Genomic DNA, 27,926 nt, shown 5'->3' on the forward strand with positions numbered 1-27,926 from the left:
TTCTTCCTAATGAAGCTGATAGCAAAGATTAATTTTTCTCTCCCAATCATCTTTAACCTGAAGTGATAATTAGTACCAAAAGCATAACCGAGAATCAAAATCTGGACACCACCCTCAGGCAGGAAATTATTTTGCTGGCTGAATAGACCATTTTTTACAAAGGGCTTTTTCCTGTACATAAATAACAGCACTCTGGCTCCCAGATGCGTGGGTGTGATACTGCTGTCCCCATCCAAGCAGTGATTGTCTCCCAGGGAGAATAATGACCCAGCTGCCCCAGCACAGGGGCTGGGCACATCACAGCCTCCTCTCTCCCTAGCAGTGCTCATAGTGCCCACTCATAGTGCCCTCATGGACAGCAAATTGCTCAGGGCTTGACCTGGAGCTGCCCCAGTCTCCAGGCAGCCCCAGCACAGCCACCCCTCCATACCTGCCAGGGACCTCCCTTCTCCTGCCATAGAGATGGGCCCTGGCTGCAGGTCCCAGCCCTACAGGCAGCACATCCCTCCACCTTTGTCCCCTACCTCATTAGCTCTCCCCCATGCCCCTACTTCAGGCTTTTAGCACTTATTGTTAATTTATAACATTGACAGCAGCACTGCCCCATCCCACACAGGGCACCTGAGCCACTGCCACCACCTGCACATACAAACAGAAAGCCCCAATGAGCGTAAATCTGAGCAAAAAGAAGCCCCATTACCCCCCAAACATACCAGACCCCCTTACCAGGCACAGCTCCTCTTCTAAGGGAGCAGGGCTCAGCTTGGGCAGGCACTCTTGGCCTGGGTTAATCACATGCTAATGGGCTGAAGCTGCTGCATCACCTGTGCTGCCTTCGCTGCCCATTGCTGCCTTCACTGCCTGTGCTGCCACCAAGAGTGTCTTCAGGCCACATAGTGTGGATGAAGGCAGCACCCAGTTGCTGCTGCTGCTGCTACTGTCTTTGTCCCTGGGAGGGTCTAGGTAGAACAGAGGCAAAAGCAACTTCTCCCCCTGTGCTGGGGAGCTGTTTTGCACTGCTCTGTTTCCTGGCTCTGTTCCTGCTTCTGCTAGTGCTCAGAAAACAAAGTTTGTGAAACTCATTTTGGTGTTTGGGTTTTGGGCACCTGTGGTAAGCTCAGCTGGCTCCCCTGAGCACGCTGAGATAAAAGGTGTGCACAGCAGAGTTATATTTAACTCCAGTATAAATATAAAGCTCTAATGTAATGAAGTAACTGGGAAGTTGTGCAGACTCCTGGGCACCCCAGCTGTCCCCACCTGCTGCTGGTGGCTGGTCTGTCCCTGCAGCGTGGGCTGGGCGGCCGGAGGTGCCCAAGGATGTGGAGCAGCGCGCTGCTGCGTGGGGACATCCTAGGGGCCACCCTCCAGTGCCTGGGGTCAGGGATATTAACGATCAAAATGACTCACCTGCGAGGGAAATACAGGATAGGAGGTGTAGAGAGAGGTTGCAGTGAGGGGACGTGCCGCAGCTGCTCCAGGCTTTGCCCACATCTGCCCATCATCCCCGCCTGGCCTGTGGGATGAGAACCTCAGAGATGGTCCTCACAGCTGCCTGATGGGCTTCAACCCCCGTGGCATCTCTGGATTATTTTTTCTAGAAAAAGCATTTTGCTTTGTCCTTGGAGGTGTTTTTCTCTTCTGGGTGAGGGTGCTGCACATGGCAGTGTGTGCTGGAGCCCTCATTTGCACTGCAGCCCTGGCCAGCACCATCCCATGGAGCTACTGACCTGAGTCAGCGACGAGTTATTCCAGGCCTGGCTGGTACGATGCTGCAGAGAGCAAATCCCACAGGCTCTCCTTCTGTGGACAGAGGACATTTCTGGCTTCCCATCTCCCCTTTACCTTTGCACTTGCCCTGGACGTGGGTTGCTGGTGATACTTTGGTTTCTGGCATGGTCTTGGGATACCAAGCCCAAGGGGAACCCTCCAAATGGATGTGCTCCGTGCCTCTCTTGGCTTAGCAGTAAAAAGAAATTGCACATCAGGGCACAGGCTGCAGGCGCTTCCAGAGATAAAATATTGTCAGTAGAGTCCAGACCATCCATCAGAATAAATGTAGCTGATGCCATGATTTATGGGACGAAGATGAAGGTTTAATCCTCCTCTCAGCAGCACAACCCGATTTGCCACAAAACCCTGTTAAATTTTGTGGCACACGCTTCATCACTTCATTAGAAGATAGAGAGAAAATGGTTCAATGCATTGCTGAATCTTTTACAGCCGGGAACTCTCCTCCCACCACTCCCGAGTGATGGGTAATCTCTGATCAGATCCCCGGGAAAAGACCCCGTGGGATTACAGAGCATGGAGGCATTAACAACAGTGACAGGAAAGGAATACAATATCCCTTTAAACAATTAAATATTGATCCTGCAGGCCTGAGGTGGACTCCATCACACAAAAGGAAACACCTCTGTGGATTAGTTTGGTGACATCCATACCCTTAGACGATATAAAGGAAACCCAGATTATTTGCTTCACTTATTTTCTTAATGTTTTTTCCCTCAATTAGAGAAATGCATCTGGTATGAACCACACTCGCCTTTCAGACACCCAGCACTCGCTTCCCCTGGAGCCCACCCTGCTGGGCACCACAGTGGGCGCTGGGACGGGGACGGGGGGCCCGGGGGGCTGCGGGCAGGCGTGGGGTGGTTTGCTGGGGGCGAGGGGCTGCAGACCTCAGCAGGGAAGAAGACACAGTGCCGTGAAGCCCGAGGTACCATTTTGCGTCCCCTCCCGTGGATGTCTCTCCCGTGGCAGCCAAACGCTGCCTGTCCCATGGCTCACCCCTTCCCCTCAGCTCAGCCTAGTGCCCTGAGGCTGCACACGGAGAAACAAAAGAAGGCAAGAATTGTCTAAATTTAAAGTGCTGGAAAATCCAACCTTTTATTTACTACATTTTTGTGACTACATAAACGCTGAAACATTGTAACGCTGAAACATTGTAACACTGAAAAGCATGATGACATCATCACTTGCTTTTTTTTCTTTTTTTTTTCTTTTTCTTTTTTTTTTTTTTTGCTTAGCAAACACAGCAGATGATATTGCACGGCATAAAGTGAGAACAGTAGCAAAGCTTAAAAAAAGTAACTTAAGGAAATCTTAACGCAGTACAGGAGATACTCATAACCAAACCAGAATAATGCCTAGCGCATTACACTCGTCGTCGCTACACACAAAAATACAGAAGAAGAAGCGCTTGACTAAGAGAGAGATTGAGGAAATATTAGCAATCAACCGTAATTAGGTACAATAATCACTTAGTCTGAAATGCAGATGCAACGTATAAACTACTACTGCTTCCTAATGGGCAAACTAAAAATGACAGCAAAGTTGTCTTTTATCAAAATCTTCTCTTTGTTTTCCTTTTTTTTTTTTCTTTCCTTTTTTTTTTTTTTTTTTTTTTTTTTTGGTTTTGTTTCATTGCTCTGGAAGAACTCCCTCTTGCTCTTGGAAGATTTCCTACCTCTACGGATGTGGGACTTGTGATTGTCTCTGGCGCCCTCTTTGCGCGGCGGCGGAGGGGGCGGCGCGGGGCGCGGAGCCGAGCGGAGCCGAGCGGGGCCGGGGCCGGGGGGGGCCCCGGCTCCGGCTCCGGCTCAGCTGGGACTGGACTGCGGGCAGGGGGTTATGCCGACAACCGCCAAAGCAAGGAAAAGGCAATGCTTTAACGTCGGTTTGCTTGTAATACTGTTGTTCGGTTCAGACTGCAAAACTAACGCGGTTCCACAGCGAGGATGCAATAAATGCAGAAAAGACCGTAAAAAATCAAAGTACCAGTACAGGAAAAGAAACCGTGTCTTCCTAAGGACAGTTCTGTCCAGTGCTGGATGGCTCATGCTGGATTCGTAGACTAACACTTTGTCTCCCCCCTTCATGTGAAGCGTAACTCATTGCACGGCATTAGTTTATGTATTAAAAGCAGACATTTAGCCAATGCTTACCAACAGACCATTTAATGATCCTGCATTTCAGAGCATCTTTATTGCCCCGTTTCAATATTTGAAGTATAAAAATGTACCTAGAAAGTGTAACTTCTGACCAAAAGCTCAAACCCTGCCCTTGTCCTTCCCTCCCTCAACCCCTCTGCTATCCCCCCAAAGGAAAACAAGGTACACCTGGAGCTCAGCTACTGTGTGGGGAAAGGAAATATTTACAGCCATCACAAACCATGTCAGTACACAACATTTAGTTGAAACAGAATCTATTCTTTATGCAAAATAAAATACAGGTGAGTGGCATCCTATTTTCTGTGCCATGATGCCATCATCAGCTTTGCAGAATTATCATTGCCATTACTCTTTTTTTTTTTTGCTTTTCAACCCAAAACTGCTTTTTCCTCCCTGGAGCTGCGGGGGGGCCGGGGGCAGGCACAGCGCCCAGTCCCCCCGGAGGAAAGCTGCACAGGCCCCCCGCTCGCCCGCAGCCGGGCACCGCAGTGTGCCGCGGTCCCTGAGCCCAGGTGCAGCCGCAGCTCCCGGGAGACTTGGCTGCGCCCCACGGACCCCGACCCGTCCCTGCCTGCGGGCCCTGGCTGGAGAGCAGGTGACCCGGCAGTGGCCCACGGGTGGCCCAAGCCCTCGAGCGCTCTGCGAACGGGGCTGGCCACACCATCCCATTGCCCGCCGCCCCTCGGCTGTCCCCTGCATGTCCTGGGGAGGAGAACCCCCACGGTTCTTGGGGGCTGGCGAAGGCCTTTCCGTGAGCAAGGTTTCCAAATTCAAGTTAGCTTTTCTCCCAAGGCTTACGCCTGCTACTTGCGCTACCCGTGCGAATGGCGAAGGAAAACAAAAACTCAGCAAAGTCTCTCACAAATGCCAGTGCTTTTAAACATTAAAACGACTTTTAAATTCTTTGGATGTGTGGGTCTCACCCACAAAGTAACCTTTCTAGAAAAAGACAAATAAATTAAAGGAAAAACACACTAATAATGCCTTTCTGCTTTCTAAGTGACAAAAGTACTACCTTGAAACACTCATTTTGGCATGTACAAGTTGGGGGGAAGGGAGGCCCGGGGGGATAACCTGGCAGTGTTTGTAACACGGGTGGAAGTGCATGCCAAGACAAGGCTGAAGATACACCCTGCAGTCAAGAGAAGCACTCTCCTTCAGTTCATCTCGGCATCAAGAATGAAAAGATTGTAACATAAAGCTTTGGCCATTTTTGAATCTACTATATACAATTTTTTTTTTTAAACTACATAGTCATAAATTAAAGCAGTGATTAAATAAGCGTATACAAAATGTAATTAAATTAAAAATCACAGCACATTATAGAGAAAAAATAGGAACCATTTATCACAGCAGAGAATATTTTTTTTTTACCCTGTGAAAAGAACATCGACTAGCAAACGCAAAGCATCCTAGTTGAAACAAAAGAAATCAAAGCCATGTTTCCCTTTCTTGCATTCATTGCAAACAGCGATCTTTACCCACTTTGAAACATTCCCAGGAATAAGATCTTCCTTGAGTATAACAGAGAAGTTCTGCCAAAAGAAAGGAAAAAAGAAGAAACCCAAACCAAACAATATAGAAGGAATATACAAACAAAACAACCCCTACAAAATAAATAAGAATTATAAAGCTTTTTTTAAGTAACCTTAACAATTATCAAACTAGTAAGTTCTGCCTTATCACATAGACTCTCTATACAACATAACCCTAAAGATTTATTACTATGAGGTATTTGGAGGAATTGGTAAAAGCGATGCACGGCCTGTCTGGGCTGAGGGACTCAAGCTGCTTTGGGGTAAAGAAGAGGGAACCTTTGGTTTGTCAGCAAGAAAGTGGAAAAAAACATTTTCCTTTGGTATCAAAGAAAGTTTCATTGCATGGTTGCACGGCAAAAAGCACCACGGTGAAGAATTATTCCTTTTTTCATTAGTGGCCTTTCTAACAGGCTGAGGTATTCAAAGAGTATAAGGTGAGAGATAAAGAGGTCAACAGCGGTTTAACACTTTGGTTCAAGCAAGGCACTCGTCCTATGAGTTTACAAAGTTTGCAACATGTTTGCCTAGAGCTTTATTATTATTATTATCCTTATCATCATCAGTAGTAGCAGTTGTAGCAAGAGAAGTATTCGTAAGGTTATTAGCATTACCATTAAGAATGAAGACAAGGTTACACACTGAGTGAAGGTGAGGAGGGGGGATCAAGGGGACGGGGGTAAGAAGGAGGATGAGTTCCCTTTCCAGACAGAGGCCGTGCATGAAAAATCTTTGGTATTCTTTGGTATCATCAATGTGATTAAAATCACCAATGGAAATCGAGTGAGGTAGCGTCTTTGGTTCACACTATAAATAGTAGATCTTTACACACTTTTTTTTTCTTTTTTTTTTCTTTTTTTTTAACACGTGGAAGTAGCTATTCCTTACCTTTTGCTTCTTTGTCTTTAGCAAATAGTTACCAAATGTATTGTAAAGCTAACCACACCACAATAATAAACCAGGAGGCTAAGCAAAGTCTCAAAATTAGCCCCTGGGCCTTTGAATGCACCCAAACGCAGCGAGATAGAAAAGGGTAAGTGCTTTCTCTTTGTTTGCTAAATGCATAGTTTTCATCCTTATGTACAAAGGAGGAGGAAGAGGAGGAGGATAGGAGGAAGAGTAGTAGAAAGAAGGACCATTTTTGGGGGTAAAAATGTCTTGTTTACAACTCAGGTGAGGAGAGGTGTCCTAAGACTCTTTGGTATAAGCTCAGTGGTGTTTCCGAGCCCTCCAGGCAGCGGCAGCCCCACTGGGCAGCGCCCACCACCACCGCGGCCTTATCCTGAAATCCCTCTCAGGAGAAGAGGGGTGCCCGCGGGCAGCCCTGGGGCGGTCCTGTGCCGGGGCACCGGGGCACCCCTGGCCGCTTCAGCTGCTGGGGAATTTGCTTCTGGCATAGGCTGGAGCAGGAGCAAATTCTCAAGCGAAAGCCCTGTTGCTGGCTCGCTCGCTCTTGTTGGGTTTGCTTTACCTGAGTAAGGAGAGGAGGCTGAGGCCCCTGGAAAGCAATGTGGGGGCTAACGTAGTGGTATGGGTGGTCTGAATTTTTTTTTTTTTTTTTTTTTTTCCCTGGAAAGCTAATAATGCCATTTACAATGGGGATGGATGGGAACAGTTCACCTCTTGGCCAGCCTCCCCTCGTGGGTCACTGTGGTCAGGTTTGGATGCAGCCTATGAGCCGAATGCGTGTTCCTAATGCCCTCTCGCCTGTGGAGTCACCTTTGACTGAAGCCCCATCTCCTGATGCTCCCAAACTGTTGCACGTTCTGCTCCCTCTCCTAACCCTTCCTGGCAGATCTTTAGGTCCTTTTTTTTTGAATTTGAAATTAATTTCATTTTGTCAGGAATGAAGTGAGCCGAAAGACTAACACTAATACGACAGAGACAGGCTTTCTTGTGTCACGTTAAGCGCAGCATTAGGAGGAAGCTCCCCTGTAAGGATGCCCTGCTGAGGAATGGCAACGATCCGAGCTGGGGAGCACCAGGTAACCTGTCCGTGCTTCAGTCGGTGCGGCCGGGCAGTCTGCTCAGAGGTAAAACAGCTTTACAGGCAGAATGAGTAGTTCCATAGTTATTTGCTTCATGTTTTGAAAGGAATTAAAGAAAAGTGTGTTCTTTGCCTATTCAGAGTATGAGGCGCATATTGCTTATGGGAAGAGTGGTTTTGTTCCTAATGGCTTATAAAAAACAAAAGGCTTATATATACTTAAACAGAGATGTAAAAAAACCAAAACACTTAAAATCTATAACTTGTGCATCAGTTTTAGTGTGTGTGGACATATGTGTGCGCATGTATACATACATACACCCCATAAAAATGTGTGTGCATGTATATATACACAGACCTATTCAGGGGCTTGCATGTGTGTGTATCAGAGATCCTGAAATTGCATATTGGGTGCAAATTTAATGCTGGTATGAAAGTTCTCTTTGGTTTCAGCAAGTAGTCTCTCAAGACAATACAATGGAAATACTAAAAAATGCGGCAATGTACTTTGAATTTCCCTGCATTTTTAAATTCTCAAGTTTTAAATAAGGCTTTCTTTTCTAAACTATAGATACGTTACAAAGCAGTGTTTTGCTGGAAGAAACTAAAATGTTAGTTATCACTGTCCTTTATTAACCTTACACTAACGAGACTGCATTCATAAGATACTTTATACGTGAGCTTATTAATGTTTCCATGTCAATTTTGTCTCTGTGGGGATGGAACACTTTAAAAGAAAGCTTGCTAAAATTTAAGGTAAGCTAGAGACTTGAAAAACTCACAGGTTAGATTACATTTTCATAGACAATTGCTTTGTCAGTCTTAAAGTGGGTTTAACATATGGAAATGTGGAGAAATATTCAGTGCCAAAAATCTTGGGTTTATTTCACTTTATTTTAGTAAAGAGATATTTCATCTGTATTCTAAACACTTACTGGAAATTAACTGTAGACCCTGTCCTCTTGGGAAACAAGTGGTGCTACAAAGTTGCTTAACTTGGGTGTCACTAGTATTTTGAGTGGGCTTCATCCCAAAAGCCAGTATCTGCTATTACTGATGGTGGTTGGATTCTAGTTTACCTTGAATTTTCCTTTCTCTTTTTTAAAAAAAAAAAAAAAGAAAAAAGGGTGTAAATAAGATTGCCTATTTCTAAGCCTTGCATTGGGCCTATACCTGCATATTTGGTTACTTTGGAATTTAATATACCTAGCAGAATTACTAGAGCAATTTGAAACACCAGTTAGAAATCTAACAGGCACATGTATGGTTTTTAAAGTCTATTTTCCCCTTACACTAAAATTTAATATGCAGATTTTGCACGCTTTTCTTTTTAATTTTATCAGCGTAGGAATGGGATGATTTCTCTCCTATGGGTCTGTTAGCAACAGAGCTTTTAAAGCTTTTCAGCTACAAACTTTAAACTATTTCATGCATTATCCTGATTAATAGATGAGCAAGAAAGAATGCACAGGACCAAAGCTCAGCCTGCTACACAGATACGACACCACAAAACATCAGGCTGTATCAGTATCATGGGAATTTTGCTATTGACTTCAGAGGCACCACGATTTGGCCTTCCAAAAGCACTAGAGATCCTGTTGGAGCTCTTCCCATCAACATTAACTGATGTTGTACCACTGTTTTCAATAGGAAAAGACCACGAGCCTTCAAAGCTATTGCTATTCCTTTGCCTAGTAAAGTCAATAGTTAAAAAAAGCTCACCAATGTCAATGAGTATTGATCAGATGCTAAGCCCTGTGGTTTTACATTTCGCAATTCTTTTCATTTTTGCATACAAAATGCCTCAGGTCTCCTGTTTGCAGGCTAGGTGGCAGAGCTGAGCTGTATTTATATACAGCGCACGGTTTGCAAAGAGCGTTGTTCAACGGCTTCCAGCAATATCAGCCTGGGAGAGTGTAATAAGGGGATACAGGCACAGTAGCTACCACACGATCTTACACATGGCTGTTACGGCCCCTTTTTTTGCTCCCGCTGAAGTCAGCGACAAAAAGGCTCACTGACTTCAACGGAAGCAGCATCCCATTATCAGTACCTGTGCTCTGACAGGGGCTGCAATCTCCTCGGATGACATTCTTTCTTGCCAATCATGGAAAGAAACAATAATGTGGTTTTACTAATTGCAAATAACAGTCTTGATTACAAGTTTTATGTGTTATACAGTTAGATTAGTTTATACCTATAACTCTACATAGTATTTTGTGTAAAAATAGCTTTGGAATATTAAAATCATTGCAATAAAATACCTGCAATATAATTATTAAATGTGTTCTTTGGTAGCTAGTCGATTTTTTTTATGGATGGAATAGTTTTCCTTTTTTAAATCTGAACATTCCTTAACAAACAAAGAGAATGCACTGGTTTAGGTACCATTCAAAATTTCTTTGCCTAGTTTGAACTTGTTTCCAGGCATCACACCGGATAAGTTCAAACCATGAAACAGCAAAAATCACACTACCGTTCAAATGAATTCAGACGACTCCACGCTTTGTCGGTCGTGCCATGGCACAACCCTCTCTGAAGACCAGCCCTGACTAAGTCCCTAACCACTGGCGTGTACGCAGTACAGATACACTATACACCTTCATGGCAATTCCTGTGGAAATGAAGAGCCATATCTGAGGAGATGTCCGTTCAATGACAAGAAATCACTATGCTCCAAACCACTAAACAGCCAAGTACGGTGAAGATGATCATGGGTGAAGGTGTAAGACCAGTGGTCTGTTTCTCTTCCCTTTGCATTCTGTTTCATTCCCTCCATTTCGCTTTCTTCTTCCTCTCTTTTTTTTTGCAAGTCGTCGTCCTACTAAAGTGTGTGTCTTAGAACAAAGTCATAATGCAGGTGAAATAAGTCTTTGGTTTCTTTGGACTTATAAATAACATTTTTTTCAAATAGTTCTAAGTATAAACCTGCTATCTTGAGGTCCTGGTCTGTCTTTATTTATTTATTTATTTATTTTTAAAGCTTTTCCACCGAGGTTTAGTTCGTGGTTATTCCTTCATGCTTTGGTACAAGTGCTTGATGAAGAAGATGAGTTGCCTGAATTGGAGCTGCCCTCGTCTTGCCACTTATCCAGACTCCTCCTCCGTGCATTCATGAAAAAGTTGCTGACGGTGCTCAGCTCCAACCCGAGCTGCTGGGAAATGGTGATTTGTAATTCTTTGGATGGACGCTTATTTTCCTTGAATATTGCATGTAGAGTTCGACGCTGGACATCTGTGAAGACCAACCGAGGCTTTTTGGGTGTATTCCCTCTATCCTTCCCATGCTCTTGTTCTTTCCTCTTGCACGCTGCAAGAAAGGGGAGGATGGTTAGAGAGGGCTGGCAGAGGAGTGCGTGGGCACACAGTACAGGACAAGGGAAAAAGGGCCGTCTATGTCAGGTTCCAAATTTGGAGAAGATGCGTGACATTTAATTTTCTAACTTATTAAAAACTACAAAAAATATAAGGTATAGAAGTTAGAAAATACCTTTGTATTTTATTGTCTGTTAAAACTCAACAAATGCTATTATTCAGAGCTTACATTTTGATAACACCTATTAATTCTCGGAATTTAACTATGGAATAGAGTCGAAAGTCAATGCGCTCTAAAGACAACCTTGCCCACCTTTTTTACCTTCATTATTTGTTGTCAATCCATTTCTGTAGTTTTTTATTGGCTGAGAAATAAGAAACTGGGAGAAACCAGGATGCTACTACAATCTTACAGGCCAGATGATTATGTATTCTGAACAAAATAAACCACATTTTGACATGAAAAACAATGGTATAGTAAATCTTCCTTTTCACATTATTTCATCTATCATCTCTTCTTTCCTTTTCAGAATGTTATTTTTCTCTACAGCAAAAGGGTGCTTGCGATTTGAAATCTGCGTTGCAGATCACCTGCCAGGCAGGATCTGACGGGATGGGAGGGTGACTCCTGGTTCCCCCCACCAGCCTTTGACCATCTGCCAGCTCATCTTGTTGGCATTTCACTAAGGTAAAGGTTTTCTTGGGAGGACAGATTGTTCTGTCTCACTTTCAAGGAGTCTGAAGTTGTCTGTTTCCCCTTTTTTCTCTAACAATGTCCTTTAATACTGATTTAAAGATGTATTTCTGACAGTAATATGGATGTTCTGTCTCTGCCTGCCTAGTCCTGATTTCTGAGGAGATCAGTGCTGATTATATGAAGAATTTTGTGCAGTGTCTCTACCTATTCCACACTTACTGGAATGAAAACAGCAAATTACTTTACAAAGGTCCTTCCTACATCTTTTATTGCTACCAAGAGCCAGCCTTGGCATGAGGGTTTAATTGCTTGAGGAAGGTATAAAAACAGTCATCCACCTTTTTTACTTAGAGAAATAGCAACTGCACAGATCAGACAGCAAGATTCAGGAGATGCAAAGGCACCTTCTTGCTGGCCCAGGCAGGCAGGGACCAAGACACTGGCATCTCAGCCCCCTCTGAGGAGAAGCTTTTGAAGAGCTCCCTAACAATGTATATTCCAGCTACACATTCTTTCATGAGCAGTGACACATCAATCAAATGGACTGGGATGCCAAACTCATACCCTCTACAGTTATTTTTATCTGAAAACCTTTGAAGAGTGCTTTGAAGTTACTTCCTGGCCTCTAAAACACTGTGGAGCTCCTGGGCTGAAAACCAGGTTTCCTCATGCAAGCGAGCCCCCACTGAAGACAAGAGGCTGAAATCACCGTGGGGATCAGTGCCTCTTGAAATAATTCTGCACCCCCACTGAAAGTCAACATTGGTAACTCAAGGGTTAAAAATACTTTTGCAAGAATAGTCAGTTATTTACTGACAAATACTAGGAATGAGGAGCAAAGAAGATATCAACAGCATCTCAAATCTTTTCTACACCTCCAACCATTTGATGATCTGAAGTTCCCGTGAAAGCAGCCTCCAGCTCTGACTGTCCCTGCTCACGGGCTCATGCAGAAAAGGAGACAAACCAAACTCAGGTAATGTTTGCCATGCCTAACACTTCATTGCTGCTCATGCTGCTTTACACCTTCCTTTTTCAAAGACAACACAAATTCCAGCTTTCACCCGGAGTACCTACTCTGTCCAGATCACCGTTTGTCACACAATCCTAACTACACAAACACCATGATCTGAGCCAACACTGCACGGTGCTTGAGCGGGAATCGTCACATCACAAATGACAGTGGCAGCAGCAGATACAAAGCTAGTCCGATTAGCGGTGTAAACCTCCGGGGTTTCAATCACAAACTAGTACATGAGTTCTCTGAAATCATAAAGAATAACAAAAAAACAACCATCTATTGTGAAACTAACTTGTTTAACATGTTGTCTCCTTGCACTTGTGCTCATCTCCTGAAATGTAATATTCCTGAATAATTATTTCCTTAGAACATGTCCCAAGAGTTGCAACATACCTTGTTCCTCAACTTCAGTTGTATCACAGACCTCATAATTACTGCGAGTAACATTACAGCAGTAAGAAAGAAGTGCTCGTTGCTGGGGAGAAAAAATAAATCCTATCCAGTCTATGGTACAAATAAGCCAATTTTAGTATTTTGCAAATAAAACTTTATTTGAGTCAAGCCCATCAGAAGGCGAGTGTTGAGGTTCCCATGGTGCTCCCTGCAGAAGCTGGGAGCCATCCTTTCCTCCTGCAGACCAGCGTGGACTTTAATTTTAACAAATTATCATGCAGGATTGTTGGTTTCCCAAGGCTGGGTCCACACCCAATGGGAACAGGTGAAGATAAGCTCTAGTTTAGCCTGGGAAATAAGACAGTTCTTGTCCTCACATCCAAGTTGGACTTCTTTTACTTTGAATGAAGGACTAATGATGTATTGGTTCAGAGTGTGAGATACTGAGTCAGTTGCAATTTGGGACCTTATCTGAGACACAAAGACCCCCACACAACAGGTTCAGTCCTTGTTGGACATGGCCCAGCCCCAGCAGGTGAATCCGAGGCAGCCATGGCCCCTAGCAGAGCAACCCCGCTGAGCCCACTTTGGTCTCTGGGTCCTCCTGTACCCCCAGTGCCTGCCGAGCAGCACACTCGCCCTGTCTCTGCCCAGCATTGCTTGCAGAGCCTTTTCCACCTGGGGGAGACTGGCAACACCTTCAAAATCCTCATCATTTTCAGGCCATGCAAAAGTTGTTTCCTTTTCAGCTCTACTCCCGTTAGCATTCACCAGAAGTAGATTGAGGGAAAAACTTTCCAATACTCTTGACTGTTCAAAGAGTCCTTGCATACAGTACTGCCAGGCCTCAGGTTGTGAGCAGCAAGGGTGGATACCACCTCTCATCTTCTGCTTTGTCCAGACTCAGGAATATTAATAGCACTTAAAAATAAATAATGGTGATAATGAAAAACCGTAATAGGGTTTCCTTACGATCGTTTTCCCTGCACTGGAGCCAATCAATTTTAATAATAAATTGTAGCTTTCAGCTCGCCAGAGAACAAATGTACACCACGGGATAAAGCCTGTTCCAACAGGAGAGTCTATCCAGAGCAGGCACAGAGACCGGCCAGCTCACGCTGCAGGGGCTGACACACCAGGGCCCTCCAGCCCAGTGACAGCAGCCCCAGCACAGGTCACGCTCAGACAAAGCAGCCACGCCTGCTCGGGCCAGGGCCTCCTCTAATGCCAGCAAGGGTGTCCTCTGAAGTCAGAGGCTCCAGAGACACTGGCTGAAAACCTTTTTTGGACAAAAAAACAGAGCCTATCTTCAAAACTGTTTATCATACACCTTCATCTGGATTTTATTGTACATAGCAGAGGATAATTAATTTGCACTGATGTCCTTCACGTGCCCCTGCCCATGAGCACTGTGAGCAACCCTCTCCCACAGCACAGAAGCTGAACTCAGGTGCTTTGTGGGGTGCAGTGCTCCCCAGAGGCGTGCACCTCTCCTATGGCACACCTGCTTGCCTGCTGCCCTCGCACGCTGCCCTTGCTCCCCACTGCAGACAGCCACGCTCTTTGTCTCTGGGCTGCCCCAGCTGAGCGATGCTCCTTGTGATGCCTTTTGTAAAAGGCTTAAGAAAGTCTAGTTAAGAAAAAAGCAAAGCAGAGGATAAAGAGTCACTCTGACTCTGGCAACACATGTGCAGATATGACAGTGTAATATTATTAGTGCCAGAAGGAGCCTTATAAATCCACTGCTGAACTCTGGCCTCTTCCAGTCACTTCCATCTTTCTCTGCCCTGAGCAACAGATATTTTTGACACTTGCAATTCTCCTGATACAATCCATCAATCTATTTTTGTCTCCCTTTGTTCCTCCTAAGTCGCCCAAGGGATTTGGCCGAGTTAACTTGCCAAACCTTGTAAGGTCTGTACCTCTCATTGAGGCCCAACTGGGCCTGTGCGTGGTACAGAACTGGGGTCTCACCGCTGCAGCTCCACCATCTATCGCTGCTTTTCTGCAGCTCCCAGCTGGCCCGGCTACGTGCAGCACGGCGGGATCAGTCCTGCTCTGCTGGAGGTGAAGCAGGATTGTCTCCCCTATGAAAACGCACTAATTGCATCTTTAGGTTGAGATAGTGAAGAGGATATTTTGCCCACCTGTGATGTGAACTACACTGTTCTATCAGTCTAAAAGTCAAGATTACAGTAAGCTCAGGTGTTAACGCTGGTGCTTGATCTAGTCTTTCATCCCTAGAGGGTGGATCTCTTTATAAAATCTAAGGAAAAAGCCCTGATTACCATAAATCAATTTTCAGGAGCACTTGGTACATACATGTGTGCCCTGTTGTACCTGGCAAACATGAATTTCCTTTCTGAAAACCAGAAGCAAAGAATGAAACTGATATTACTCTCAATAAATCTGCTTTCTGCTGGTTTGTTTTGGGCACATAATAAAATACCACCACAAATCTGCTGGCTGCTTTTCTGTAAAATTGGCACTGGAGCAGGGGGAACGACAACGGAAAATCCTACCTGGGTAAATGCTGCCCCAGGCCCTGTGACTAGTTGTGAGGGTAGGTGACCACTCTCAGGATGGAAAAGTGGCAGATGCTGAGGAAGAAGAAGGTGAATTTTTAGGGGGTTTCAGACCTGGCACCAAGAGCACGGTGCCCTTACACACACCTCGACAGGCTGAGGCAGCGGCCATGTGCTCCAAAGGGCCACACTGCTCACCAGCTGCCAGCAGCAGTTCCCATAGCTCCCAGACAGGCACACGCAAAGGCCATGACCGGGGTTTTGACCGTACAAAGTGGCTGGAAAAGGAGGAGGGAAACAGGGCAGCAGGAGGGGAGCACGCCTGCCCGAGTGCACCTCAACAGCACGGCATTACAGCTCCTCCTGGAAGGGAAGTGCACAGTCCCACCAGCGCCTTGGCATGAGTCTACTCACCCCGTGGAGGAGGAAGCCAAGGCACACAGTGGTCTCTGCCTACAGGGACCCTTTTCCCTCTGTTTGTACCCAGAGCAGGTCGAGACCAGCAGCAGGGACACGGACACACACACATGATAACATCTCCAGCCATGCTGAATGCAGAGCCTGGTTGACATGGAAGGGAGACCATGTGCTGGCCACCAGCAATGGGATGCGAGGCCTTTCACCCTGAGGTGACAGGTCCCATTTCCAGCTCTGGCCCAGGTTGCTGCTGACCACAAGCCATTATTAATTACTTGATGGCCATTGAGTGCCCTGTACGAGATGAGGCAGTGGTCTCGGTTCAGCTCCCCATAAGCAGGTTGACACCATGCTAATTCCCATCACATTTGACACATCATTTGACACCAGTTAGCACCGTGGCTGGAAGGTTGAGCTGGACACTACAGGCAGAAGGAGACTAAGAACCCATTTTGTAGCTGAAATGTTCATTCTGGGAAACAAAGAGGATTGGGGATCTCTTATGACTGTGGGCTTGGCTCTGTCTTGCCTGAGCAGGCACTTTCTAGTTGCTTCACATCAGAAGGTAAACTCAGATCTGAGCTCTGGGGTCTTCACCACCAGCCTCACTGGACTGGTTTAGTTTTGAGGACTGTTCCACCCTCGCTATTCATGAACATTATATTTGCTTCAGACAGGTAGCAGAAAAAAACAACTGCTTTATGCTTCTCTCAAAGACTCCAGTGTGAGAGTCCCAAAAAGCAATGGGGAGTTTACCAGCCAACAGCTTCATTGCTGTGGGTTCAGAGCAGTTACCCTTCCCATGAGTGGGAAAACCTCAAGAAACGATGCAGCCCAGCTCAAAGAAGTGCCAACAAAAGCCCTGCATTTCTGCATGTGCCATAGGAGAGATAAGGAGAGATATTTTAGACTGAGTTGAGAGAGTTCTCAGAAGTTTTGTGACTATCAACTTTTCTCCCTCCTCTTGCAAAGCCAAGTCTTTTAGCTATCCTAACTTCACGTGTACAGGACAAATCTTAGAGAAACAAAAAACCCTTTTAGAATTCTTTCCTTACATGTATTTTCTAATCTCTATAGTGTCAGGTCTACAAAGGCTGGGACCTGCCTCAGCTACAGTCTGAACCGTGCAACTAAGACCCTGGGAATCATTTTGTAAAGCATCTGCTTCTAGTTTTGAAACATCACAAAATAGCCAATAAAATTTTTAGAAAGTGAAAACTCTTCACTGGTAGAAGCTAGAGAATATCCTGGAGGATATTCTTCCGAAGGAAGCTTTACCTTTGGGTGGAAAAGGCAGCAGGATTTCTGTAGGAGGTTTAAGCTGCTTATGGACTTTGGCCGTCAGAGATAGTCCTAGTCACACTAGCTGCAACAGATCAGTGGAAGCAAGTAGCCCAAAGTTTATGATAAATTCATGGTGATGATAATATATAATAAAGGGTGATATGCTCTATCCTTATCATGTGAATAACACCTCTGGAACATGCAGAGACACACACAGATCATAGATCTTTCCTAGTTATCAAAAGCTTCCTATTTGGGGGAATATGAGAACACGATAAGGGGCCTATAAGACACATGCTACCTGAGAACAGACTTCACCATGTGAACTAAAAGCAAGCAAATCTGTTTGACCTGGATGAATAACCGCAACTGCTGTGTGCCATTCACTCTCTTACGTTGTCATTTGGGGGTCCCCTGCACTGCCCCATCCTGCATGTCACTGCCCCGGGGCCTTCGGAGGTGCCTGGGAAACAGGATCCCTCCGGAAAGGTGTCGCGTGAGACAGAGCCCCTGCATCTCGGGGCAGCTCGTGGCCATGTGCTCCTGCTGCAGCGGGTAGTGACCAGCATTGCTGCTGCAAAGAGCATTCCCCAAAGCTTCAACTTGCCGCAGGATAAGGCTGTTCACATGCCAGTGGTGAAAGTCTCCATGGGAGACACAGCACATTGGTTGCTCCCCAAAACTCCTTTTCAGCTGAAGAGAGTATGGGATATTCTGAAATGTCTGAAGTCACACTCAATTCTTTCCTATTACTCCCAGCATTGTTCAGCATTTTGCACTTGTCTCTCCTGTGATTTGTATTCACCCTTAGAGTGTGTGAATCCAGCTACTGGGTGGTCATTTGATCTGTATCAAATCTCTGCCATCAAGCCCAGGCAATACTCCTTCTTTTGGTGTTTCATAACATGAAAAGAGATAAAAATACATTCTGATATGGGAAGCTCACAGAATAACATCAGCCTGCCGACATACAGATCCCAGCTGAGACTGAATGGTAAACACCCCACTCCTGTGCACTGTATTAAAATGAGCGACCTTAACTTGCTGCTGCTGGAATAATAAAGTGAATCTGACTAAGGAGCGCTGACTCAACAGTTTGGGATTCTGGGGTTTACACAAACTTACAGTGCTGATGGATCCGTAACCACCTGAGTGAGCTGACATCACCGTTACAGAATATGTTGCTAAGTGGATCAATCAGGGGAAAGCACCCGATTTTCCGGTGATATCATTTAAAGTAAATGTTAAATTTCTTCAGCTGGGTCTTTAGTTAACCATATTACTGTGACAAATATTTCTTTGTCTAGCATAAGTAATTAGAATTTAATCACTTTAACTGCGTCTTAATTACCCCCAATGAATTGAAAGGACATTTAATAGCAAAGATTAAATTGCCTTAATGAACGATTTTTGCGACTACATCAATATTTTAATCGCGTTAGCGCTGCCCGGCGCACCCCGCCCCCGCCCCGCCGCAGCGGCGCAGGCAGCCCCCGGCCCCTGGGGGGCGCCCGCTCCCTGCCGCTGCCCAGCGCGGAGGGGCGCGCCCCGCTCCGCACCGCTCCGCTCCGCACCGCTCCGCTCCGCACCGCACCGCTCCGCTCCGCTCAACACCGCGCCATGCCACGCCACGCTGCACCGCACCGCCCGGCCAGAGACGGCCACCCGCTCCGCATCCGCGCTGCTCCGCGCCGCCCGCTCCGCACCTGCCCGCTCCGCACCTGCCCGCTGCCGCCGCGCAGCTCCTCAGCTCGCTCCGCGCCGCCTCACACGGCTCCGCGTCTCCGGGGAGCGGCCGCCCCGCCCCGCCCCGCCCCGCCCGGCTCCCCGGGGCGGTCCCAGCGCGCAGCCCCGGCCTTGCCTCGCACGGCGCCGCCGAACCCTCCCGCGGGCCCGGGGTGAAGGGCTCGGCGTCCGGCCGCGTTGTTCCGCCCCTCCCTGCTCCCCGGCCCGGCGCTCTGCTGTAGCCGAGAAGGGAGGTTCTGAGCGGTGGAAGTGACGCGACCCATTGCAAAACCTTCACCGCGACATTAAGGGTCGTCAGGTTTACTTAAAAACCCGGCCAGCTTCTCGGGCTCCTCCCTAAGGACCCACCTGCCCGTTCCCGCTCCCCCCGCTCCAGTTTTTAAGCCCTCAGTCGATTCCGACAATATATTCCCAATAGCGAGCGATGTCTCAGATGAACGAGAAATACGGCAGCGGTGACATAAGGAAGTCCCTCCGTTTTGGGGGGCGTTACGGCACAGCGTGGCAGCCTGCCTCTGCGGGGGGAGCGCTGCCCGCGCTGCCTGCGCTGCCCGCGCTGCCTGCGCTGTCCGCACTGCCTGCGCTACCCGCGCTGCCTGCGCTGCCCGCACTGCCTGCACCGCCCCTGGGTGACTTCTTACCGATACAGCTGGACGCGCGTGGCAGTGTATGCAGCAGTGCTGTGCCTTAAAAAGATCCATAACCTTAGAGCGGGTTCGCTGCAGCGGCTTCTGCACGGGAGTCGCTAAGGAAGAGGCCCCCCGTGTCATCCGATTTAACACTTTCAGCTATTTGAAGAAGCAGCATTTCTCATGGTCCACCAGAAGGTGCTTGCACACACCGACGCCGAGGTTACAGGGTCCGCAGCAGCTTGCGATGCCGCTTGCGCATCTGCGGAACAGCAATCCATCGCCTTTTAATTGCCATTCGGGCTGCACATAAAATGTTACCGCTGAGACTTCCTATCGCCCTAAAACGGGAAAAAATCAAAACTACTGTTGAGCTAATAAATTGTTCCTATAAATTACTCTTTCAGCATCATAAAACTGACTTCCTCTTAAGCAAAATGGCTCAAGTAAGCCGCATTTCCGAAGACAGTCAGTAAGCATTGGTTGCTTCTCTGCCAGTATATGATTTATCCGGGTAGATTTATGTCTGAAATGCGAATCAGCATTTATCGATTTGATCATGAAAGCACCCGACATGATGCCATGCTGGGTCCCCACTCGGTCCTCGGGAGCCTCTGGTCTTCAGGTTAAAGTCACCAGCACTTCAGCAAGAGCTCCCGCGCTTAAGAGTCGCTTTAGGTCTCCCTCGAAACGAACTTGTCCCTTGCGAGGAGGTTGCGGGGATCCTCCCGCTAACAGAGGACAGGCAAAGGCCGCCTGGGGCAACGCTCGAGCTTTGCCTTAGTTGCCGGTACAGGCAGACGCAGGCACCGAGGCACTCCTGGCCCTGCATTTCCAGGTCATTTTGCCCCAGTCCGGCCATCCCGGTGCCTGCCGGCTGGGAGTGGGGGGATACCGCACACGCCAGCGCCCAGCTGCCGCCCGGCAGCGCCCGGGCCCCCCGCCGGTGGCACCCCGGCGGGCACGGTCCCGGGGCCACGCACCGCTCCGCTCCTGCTGGGACGTCCCGGCCCCGTCGGCGTGCGGGGCCCGGGGCAGGGTCCCGCACGGCTGCAGTGCTGCGGGGGGCTCGCTTCCCCCCGCCCGCGCACCCCTTCAGAGGCACCCATCCCCACGCCAGCCCCCCCCGCCCGAGGCAGCCCGAGCAGGCGCCGGGCGGCGGGGAGCGGGGGCAGAGCCCGGCCCGCCCCGCCACAGCACGGCCCTAATTGCCGGTATTCGGTGCGGCGCCGCTCCCCGGCGGAGCCGACAGCCGTAGGGCGGCTCGGCAAACCCCTGCGGCCGGGCTGCGGGCGGCCTCGGCCCCGAAACGGGCGGGCTGGCTTCGCCCCGGGGCCGTGCCGAAACCAGCACACCCGGGCTGCCGCGGGGCCGGGGGAGCGGGGTCGGTACCGCGGGGCCGGGCCGTGCCGGCGGGAGCTGTCCGCGGTGCTGAAGCCGGGCCACGCCGCCGCGCTCGCCCCGCGGAGTGGGGGGGCACCGGCGGGCGGAGGCAGCACGGGCACCGGCGCAGGGCTCCCGCCAGGACGCGCCCCGGTCCGCAGCGCCCGAGGGAGCCGCCACTGCCCGGTGCGGGGCGGGGGGCGCCGGGGCCGGCGGGGCCGGCTCCCGCCCGGCGGCGGTCAGTAGATGGCGCAGAGCCCCCGGGAACCGAGGGGCTGCGGGGCGAGGGCTGCGGGCGGCCCGGTGGCCCCGGCCGGGCGGGGCGGGCAGACGCGGCGGGCCGGGCCGGCATCGCGCCCACAGCCCGGCCGGGCGGCCCCCCGGAGCGGCCCCGGTGGTGCCCGCGGCCGGGAGCGGCCCCCGTTTCGCGGCTGTTTCATCCGAACGGCAGCGAGGGTGGGAGCGGAGCGGGGCGCGACCCTCCGGCGCCTCCCCGACACGCGGCGGGTAATTAAAACAAGCAAACAAACGAGCAAACAAGCCCGGGCCGAGCCGCTGCTCAGGGGGCGGGGGCTCCGCGGGGACGGGCGCGGGGCGGGCCCGGCCCGGTGCGGAGGAACGCGGCTCGCCGCCGCCCGGCCCCGCTCCTCCTCCTCCCGCCGGCCAAACATTAACGAAGGGCAAACGCGGCTGTAAATCAATCCCGCCGCAAGGACACGGCCGGCAAACAAGCGCGGCTCCCCGCGCCCGCCCGGCTGCGCACCGGGCGCTGAGGCGGGGCGCGATCGCGCCGGGGGCGGGCAGGGGGCTGCGCTCCCTCCCTCCTGTCCCACCGGGCCGGGGCCCCTTGCCTCGGCCCCAGCACCGCGCCGGCAGCCGCGGGGCGACCGCTGTCGCCGCCCACGGTGCGTGGAGCCAGGGCCGCGCCCGTCCCCGCGGCCTCCTGGCGGCCCGCAGGGCGGGGAGGGGCAGGGCCTTTCCCCCGGGCCCGCGCCGCGCTCGGGGTGGCGGCGGTGAAGCCCCCGGTCGATGCCCTCCGCCTCCCCGATGCAAATGCGTTTATGCAAAGTCCCCGCCGGGTAAATATTAAGCAGGGCCTAATGAGGCAACGGGGGCCGGGGCGGCATCGACCTTCCCCGGCGCACGCTGGGGCGGCCGGCGGGGCGAGAGGTGCAAACGGCGTTCATTAGAGTTCATATTTAATGTGGAAAACGCTCTGATTACTGTATCGATTTCTTTACAGTTAATTTGGCGAGAATTTCTCGTCGGCTTCCCAAGGCTTCAGCTGAGCCGGGATTCACATTGGGAGGGAGAAAGAAAAAAGACGAAGGGAGAAAAAGAGAGGCACTTACGAAAAATAACAGCCAGGTCGTAGGCAAATATCGAGCAGCTCTGGAGGGATGGGCCACCCCCCCACACCCCCTCCCGCCTGAGCCCCGCGGGCGAGCGCCGTTCCCCCACGGCCCCCGCTCCCCTCGCCCGACCCCCGCCGCCCGGGACGAGCTCGGGAAACCCGCTCGGGAAGCCGCCGCGGCGGGGCCCCTTCGGGACGAGCTGGCTCAGAGGGTGCACCGCGGCAAAGCGGCCCCTCCTGCGGAAGATCCAGGGGGGCCTCCGGGGTCCCTTATACCCCCCCCCACCCGCCCGTTCCCGAAACGTTTCTCGGCCGCGCTTCTCCCGCGGGCGCTTCCCTCCTGCCCCGACGGGGAGCCTGCGCGGGGCCGGTACCCTCTGCACCTCTAATAACAAACGGCTCGAAGCAAATTGTTTTTTTCTTGAACAAGACGAGTCGGTTTTTGCCTTCTTTATCCCCTCTTATTCCCCCCGCCCATACGAAAATAACCTGAAATAAATTCACCCTTAAATCCCAGCAGGCTGCAGAAAGGCTGTACATTTCCCTTGAATTCTATTTATTTTTTTCGGTATCACTTCGCTGCCTTTCCAAATGTCAGCGGGGGGAGGGAGGGAAGACTAACTAACGGAGAAACGGCCAACTAGATAAATATTCAGGGAGAGAGGGGGAGAGAGAGGGGGACAGACAAAGGAAAAGAGAACAGAGAGGAGAAGGAAGATGGGATGAATAAGATGGAGGCTGGAAGAGGTCAGCTTTGCAATTAGCAGTTCTGCTTACATTTCAAGAGACAGCCCAGGAAGTGTCAAGACCTCAATCCTGCTTCCATGTAACTACCAATTTTTCCTCTATTTGTCGGAGCTTCTGTAATCTGGGAGGTAGGAATCCTCCAGGGATGGCTGGAAGGGGCAAATACTCAAGATAAAGTACCGGGCAAGACCGTGAGGCCTAAAAAAAGCAGACCCCATCCCCCTCACCGCCTCCCGGCCGCTGCCTGCAGGAAATCAGAAAGGGAAGAAATGGAGGCGGCGAGGGCTGCGCTCTGGGTATTTATCCACCTGATAATTCTCTGAACGCCCGGGAGTGAGTTATAATTTGGACGTGAAATTTAATTTGCGTCGGCTGGAGTAATTTATGATATTTTGAATTGATGTTCATACATCAATATCAATCGGGGCACATTTTTACCACTTAGCAAGATCATCACACATTTAAAACCTGCACAAAATAAAATCGATGCTCGATGCCTTTTACAGCAGGCTGCCTGCAGCGCAGGACGGGCAGCGCGGAGGGGCGCGCAGCGCGGCGCTGCCTGCGCGGGGCGGGGCGGGGTCTCCGGGCCGCCCCCATTGGCTGCGACGCAGCGCTATGCAAATGAGCACGTGCTGCGGGGCTGCCGGCGCCCAGGCGGGGCAGCGCCGGGCGAAGCCCCCGGCAGCGCGGGGAGAGCCCCGCCGGGACCCGCACGGCCCGGCCCGGCCGCAGGGGACGCGGGGACTCCCGGGCGCAGCCGCCCCGGCCCGGCCCGACCCTCCGCCCACCCCCCCACCTTCCTGCGCTCTGCGAGCCCAGTTTCGCCCCGGGAGGCCGTTTCTGTAAGGTGCCAGCTTTCGGGTTTCATCGGAAAGGGAAGGCGGAATAATGAGGCTTTGTCTCTCTAACGGGATTACCGGGATCCGTTTATGCGAGGGCAGCGCTGGGGTGGCTGGAGGAAGGGGCGGTGTGGGGGCAGAAGCGAACAATGGGGCTCTCCGGAGCCGGCAGCTGGGCAGAGCGCGGCCGCGCCGCGGGGAGCTGCCGCCTCCCCCCGCGCCGGGCCCGCAGCCGGGGCTGGCAGCGCTCCCCGGCCGGCAGCGCCAGCGAGGGGATGCCAGCAGCCTCTGGAGCGAGGGGTTGTTTCCAGTATCGATCTATGCAAATGAACGGAGATTCGGGTCGACCGAATTGTCGTAAAAATACGCTCCAAATCGAAGGAAGTTCGCCTCAGCAATCGTTACGGGGGTATTGGAAACACAAACTCCATCCTCCTCTCCTGGGTGGCACCAGCGAGACGAGGGTTTTCTCCCGGTGGGGTGGCTGCCGAGGAAGGGGAGGCGGAAAGGGCATTCTCTGAGAGCTCAGACCTTTGAAACCGACTCCGCGGGAGTGGAAGCCAAAGAGAGCAACGTCCTCCGGCCGGCGGGCAGCGCAGGGCCCGCTCCGGCCGGGGAGGGGGGTCCTGTGCGGGCCCCTCCCAGCGCTGCGCTGGGCTTCGGGAGCGAGGAGCTTGGCTGGGACCAGGCAAGGAGCACGGCGGTGGCCCAGCCGGGTCCCCGCACGGTCGGGGAGCGGTTCCCAATTCCCACCGTCGCGGTAGTCGAAAGCGCAGGACCGTTTGTGCCTTTGAAAGGAGGAAGATTTGGCCCTTCCCTTATTTTTGTCCGTGAAACGGATCAGTGACCCCGGCTCCAACTCGGATTGACTGTCTCGCGTTCTCCAGGGACAAATTAATGGAGACCTATCACTTAATTAACAAACCCTCACTCACGGCATATTAAAGCCGGGCTCCGCACTGGGAGCGCGGGCCGGCGGAGGGGACAGGTACCGAACGGGACGGCAACCCCCGAGCAGACGATACGGGAGCCGCCCAGGACCACCGAGCCCGCAAACGCCGGAGCGGCGCGGAGACACGACACGGACTGCGTGTCTCATGCAGAGGCATCCACGCGAAATTCAGACTCCGCGGCCTAATGATAATTACAGCCAGTTTAAAAAAATAAAAATCTAACGATTTTAGCCAACAGCATTCCTCAGTCACCCGCCACTCACACGCCGGGCGCGTACGGTTTGCGGGAAAGTCCCGTCGCAGCACCCCTAACCCAGCCCGGGCGGGACGCGGCGCCAGCGCCGGCCCCGAGCCCCGCCGGTAACGCGCTGCGACCGGAGCCCGCGCCCCGGGGCCGCCGCCACCAGCACAAAGCAGACGCACCGACTCCCCTCGGCGGCGCGTTACCGGGGCTCCCCCGCACCTCGCCCGCGGGCCCGGAGCGGGCAGTGTCGGTCCCGGCGGCGCGGGGCACCGTGCGGGACCCCGCGTACCGCACGGCCGTGGCCGGGGCCGCCCGGTCCGGCCGGTCGCTCGGACAGCCGCCAGCCGCAGCGTTTCCGCCTCGCCCTGCAGCCGGACGGTGCGGGTGGCGGCGGCGCCCCGTTACCGGGCACACTGGGCGCCGTCCCGCCGGCGACGGGCGAGGCCGGCGGGTGTGCCCCGCCCGGGGCAGCGGGGGAAGCCGGGGCGCCGCAGTGCGCAGCCCGAGCTCCGGCTCGGCTTTGTCTGGCAGCCGGGAGCGCGGCGCGGAGGAGCCGGACGGTGCCGGTGCGCGGAGCCGGGAGAGGGAGCGGGGGGAGAAGAGAAACGGAGCGGCGGAGGGGGAGGGGGGGGGGGCCGGGGCCGCTTTTGGGGGCAGGCAGGGACCGGGGCGGCCTGGCCAGGCCCGGGGCCCCAGCCCCGCCGCCGCCGTGCCCCGACCGCCCCGCGGCGGGCTCACCTGCCAGCCGCAGAGCAGACATCCGCTGAAACTCCGGCTCCTGGAGCCACTTCCACATCCTGCGGAAGGTCTCCCGGCCGGATTTGAGCTTGCTCCAGGGCTTGGGGTTCCTCAGCAGGTCTGAGAGGGTCCCTTGGGAGCGGCACAGCACCCTCTGGGCGAAGATAGCCTGGGGGATGCTGTACCGCTTGAGCTCGGTGGTGATCCTCTGAGCTACTTCTTTGGTATTGATTTCTTCCATTTGCCCTGAATTACTTCCACTGTTGACCTGCGAACCAGTTACAGAAGGGTTTTGCTCCCTGGCAGAGCCCAGGATCTGCCCGTGGCTCTGGGCATTCAAGTGGGCATGGGGGTGGTGTGGGATCCCGTTGATAGGCACCATGCCAGCGGAGGTGGGGGTGAGGTGTTGGTCGCCATGCCTGGCTAACATGGCAGGGTGGTGGGCTTCAAATCCGTTTGGGGTGAGCATTTTCTCGGCGGGCATGGTGGCAGTGGGGTGAGCGTAGTGGGGCAGCCCTTGCTGGGAGTTGTGGATGCTCCCCAGGCCCGATCCAGACAACGGAGAGAGGCTTTGCCCCATGCCGGTAACATCCTTATGGTAGGGGGTGTAGAGATTGTTCATAGACGCCAGACCCCTCTCGTCCCGCATGAGCGTGAAGCTGCCGCTCACGTTGCCCGGTATCCGCTGGTGGGGGTGGTGGTGGTGGTGATGGTGGTGGTGGTGGTGAGGGAACTTGTCCGAGACCGTCGAGATGGGAGGTAGAGGCTGCAGAGGGGTTAGCGTGGTGTAGGTGCTGCTCATGCTCATGCCGGGGGGAGTCTCGCAGGCCATGGTCATGGTGGGGTGCAGGGGGCCGGTCAGCGCGTGGTCGGGCGGCCGGTGGTGGTGGTGGTAGTCGCCGCCGTCGAGGATGGTCGCCATGCCCATGGAACGCGGGTGGGCCGGCAGGTGGCTGCCGCGGTGGGCCACGGCGCTCCGGTGGTGGGGGCTGCCGCTCATCAGGTCGGCGGCGGCGGGCACCGGCTCATGGCTCACCCCGTGCAGATCGCCGATGTTCTCCATCGCCAGCTGCGCGTTCATCGTCGGCCGTGCGGGCGGCTGGACCGCACATCTATCTGGTGGGCGGCGGGGCGTCCCGGAGCTCTTCGCGGCGGCCGCGGGCCGGTTCCTCCCCGCGGGGCGGGCGGGCGCTGCGGGGCTGGTGGCGGTGCTGCTGCTGCCGGGCTGGTGGCTTTTCCCTTTTTTTTTTTTTTTTTTTTTTTTTGGTAATTGATTTATTTGTGGTTTTTTTCCTGTTGTCGGATGACGCCGTCGGGTCCGTCCTAGGGCCCCCGCTCCCTCAGGCCGGGCTCCGCAGCCGCGGCGGGTGTCTGGCCGCGTCCCTCGCCATCTCTAGCCATGGCTCTCACTGCCCCGCCGTTTGGACACGGCTCCGCTGCTGCAGCGGCGCCGCCGCCGGCCCCGGCGCATGCGCGCGCCCCGCCCCGCCCCCGCCCGCCTTCACACCGCCCCCCGTGACGTCACCGCCCCTATTAAGGAGGCGAGTCCCGCGCGGCGGCGCCCAGAGCCGGCGGGGCGGTGCGGTGATGTCCCGCACCCCCCCGCCCCCCCCCCGCCGGGCACAAAGGGCCGACATCCCCCCCCGCACCCCGCCTCCGCCGGGCGGGCGGGTCCCGGGTATTAGGGCCGCCCGCCCCGCCCCTTCGGTGACTCCGCGTTTTCCGTGAGCGCGGAGCCTCCTCACCTCACGGTGAGCTTCCGGGGCTGAGACCGCCCTGCCCCGGGGCACCCGCGGGCCGTGTTCCCCTCCCACCCCCCCCCCCCCCCCCCCCCCGCCGTGTCCCCCCGTGCTGTGTCCCGCAGCCACCGGCCCCCCCGGGGATCGCTCCTCTGCGCTGCCCTACTGGGAAACTTCCCGTTACCGGGCCTGGCGATGGGCGCCGGGAGCCCCACGGTGCTGCGTCCCGGGTCCAGCGGGGTCCCCCCCCGCCTCAGCTCTCGCCCCCCCGCCCCCTCCCCCGACTCTTCTCCCATCCACGGTCCCGTTCCCCCGGCCCCGAGATCCCGCTGGGTGCAGCCAGGCAATGCGATGGGGAGGGACCCCCCCCTCCAGCCCCCGCCTGGGACCCCGAGGGGCCCGGGGGCCGTGCCCGGCGGTGCAAGGC

At 52.8% G+C, this 27,926-nt stretch overlaps 1 protein-coding gene across 1 annotated transcript; it reads right to left on the minus strand.

The window, feature by feature from the left end:
• Nucleotides 1-4,125: 4,125 nt before the first annotated feature.
• ONECUT1 (one cut homeobox 1) lies at nt 4,126-27,328 on the minus strand. The gene is made up of 2 exons (XM_074837445.1): nt 25,761-27,328; nt 4,126-10,782 (listed from the first exon to the last, which is right to left on the minus strand). Exons 1-2 carry the CDS (start codon nt 26,839-26,841, stop codon nt 10,490-10,492), a joined length of 1,374 nt encoding a protein of 457 aa, XP_074693546.1. The 5' UTR covers nt 26,842-27,328; the 3' UTR covers nt 4,126-10,489.
• Between the last annotated feature and the right edge of the window lie 598 nt (nt 27,329-27,926).

The sequence above is a fragment of the Strix aluco genome, chromosome 12, assembly GCF_031877795.1.
Source record: "Strix aluco isolate bStrAlu1 chromosome 12, bStrAlu1.hap1, whole genome shotgun sequence".
Classification (NCBI taxonomy): domain Eukaryota; kingdom Metazoa; phylum Chordata; class Aves; order Strigiformes; family Strigidae; genus Strix; species Strix aluco.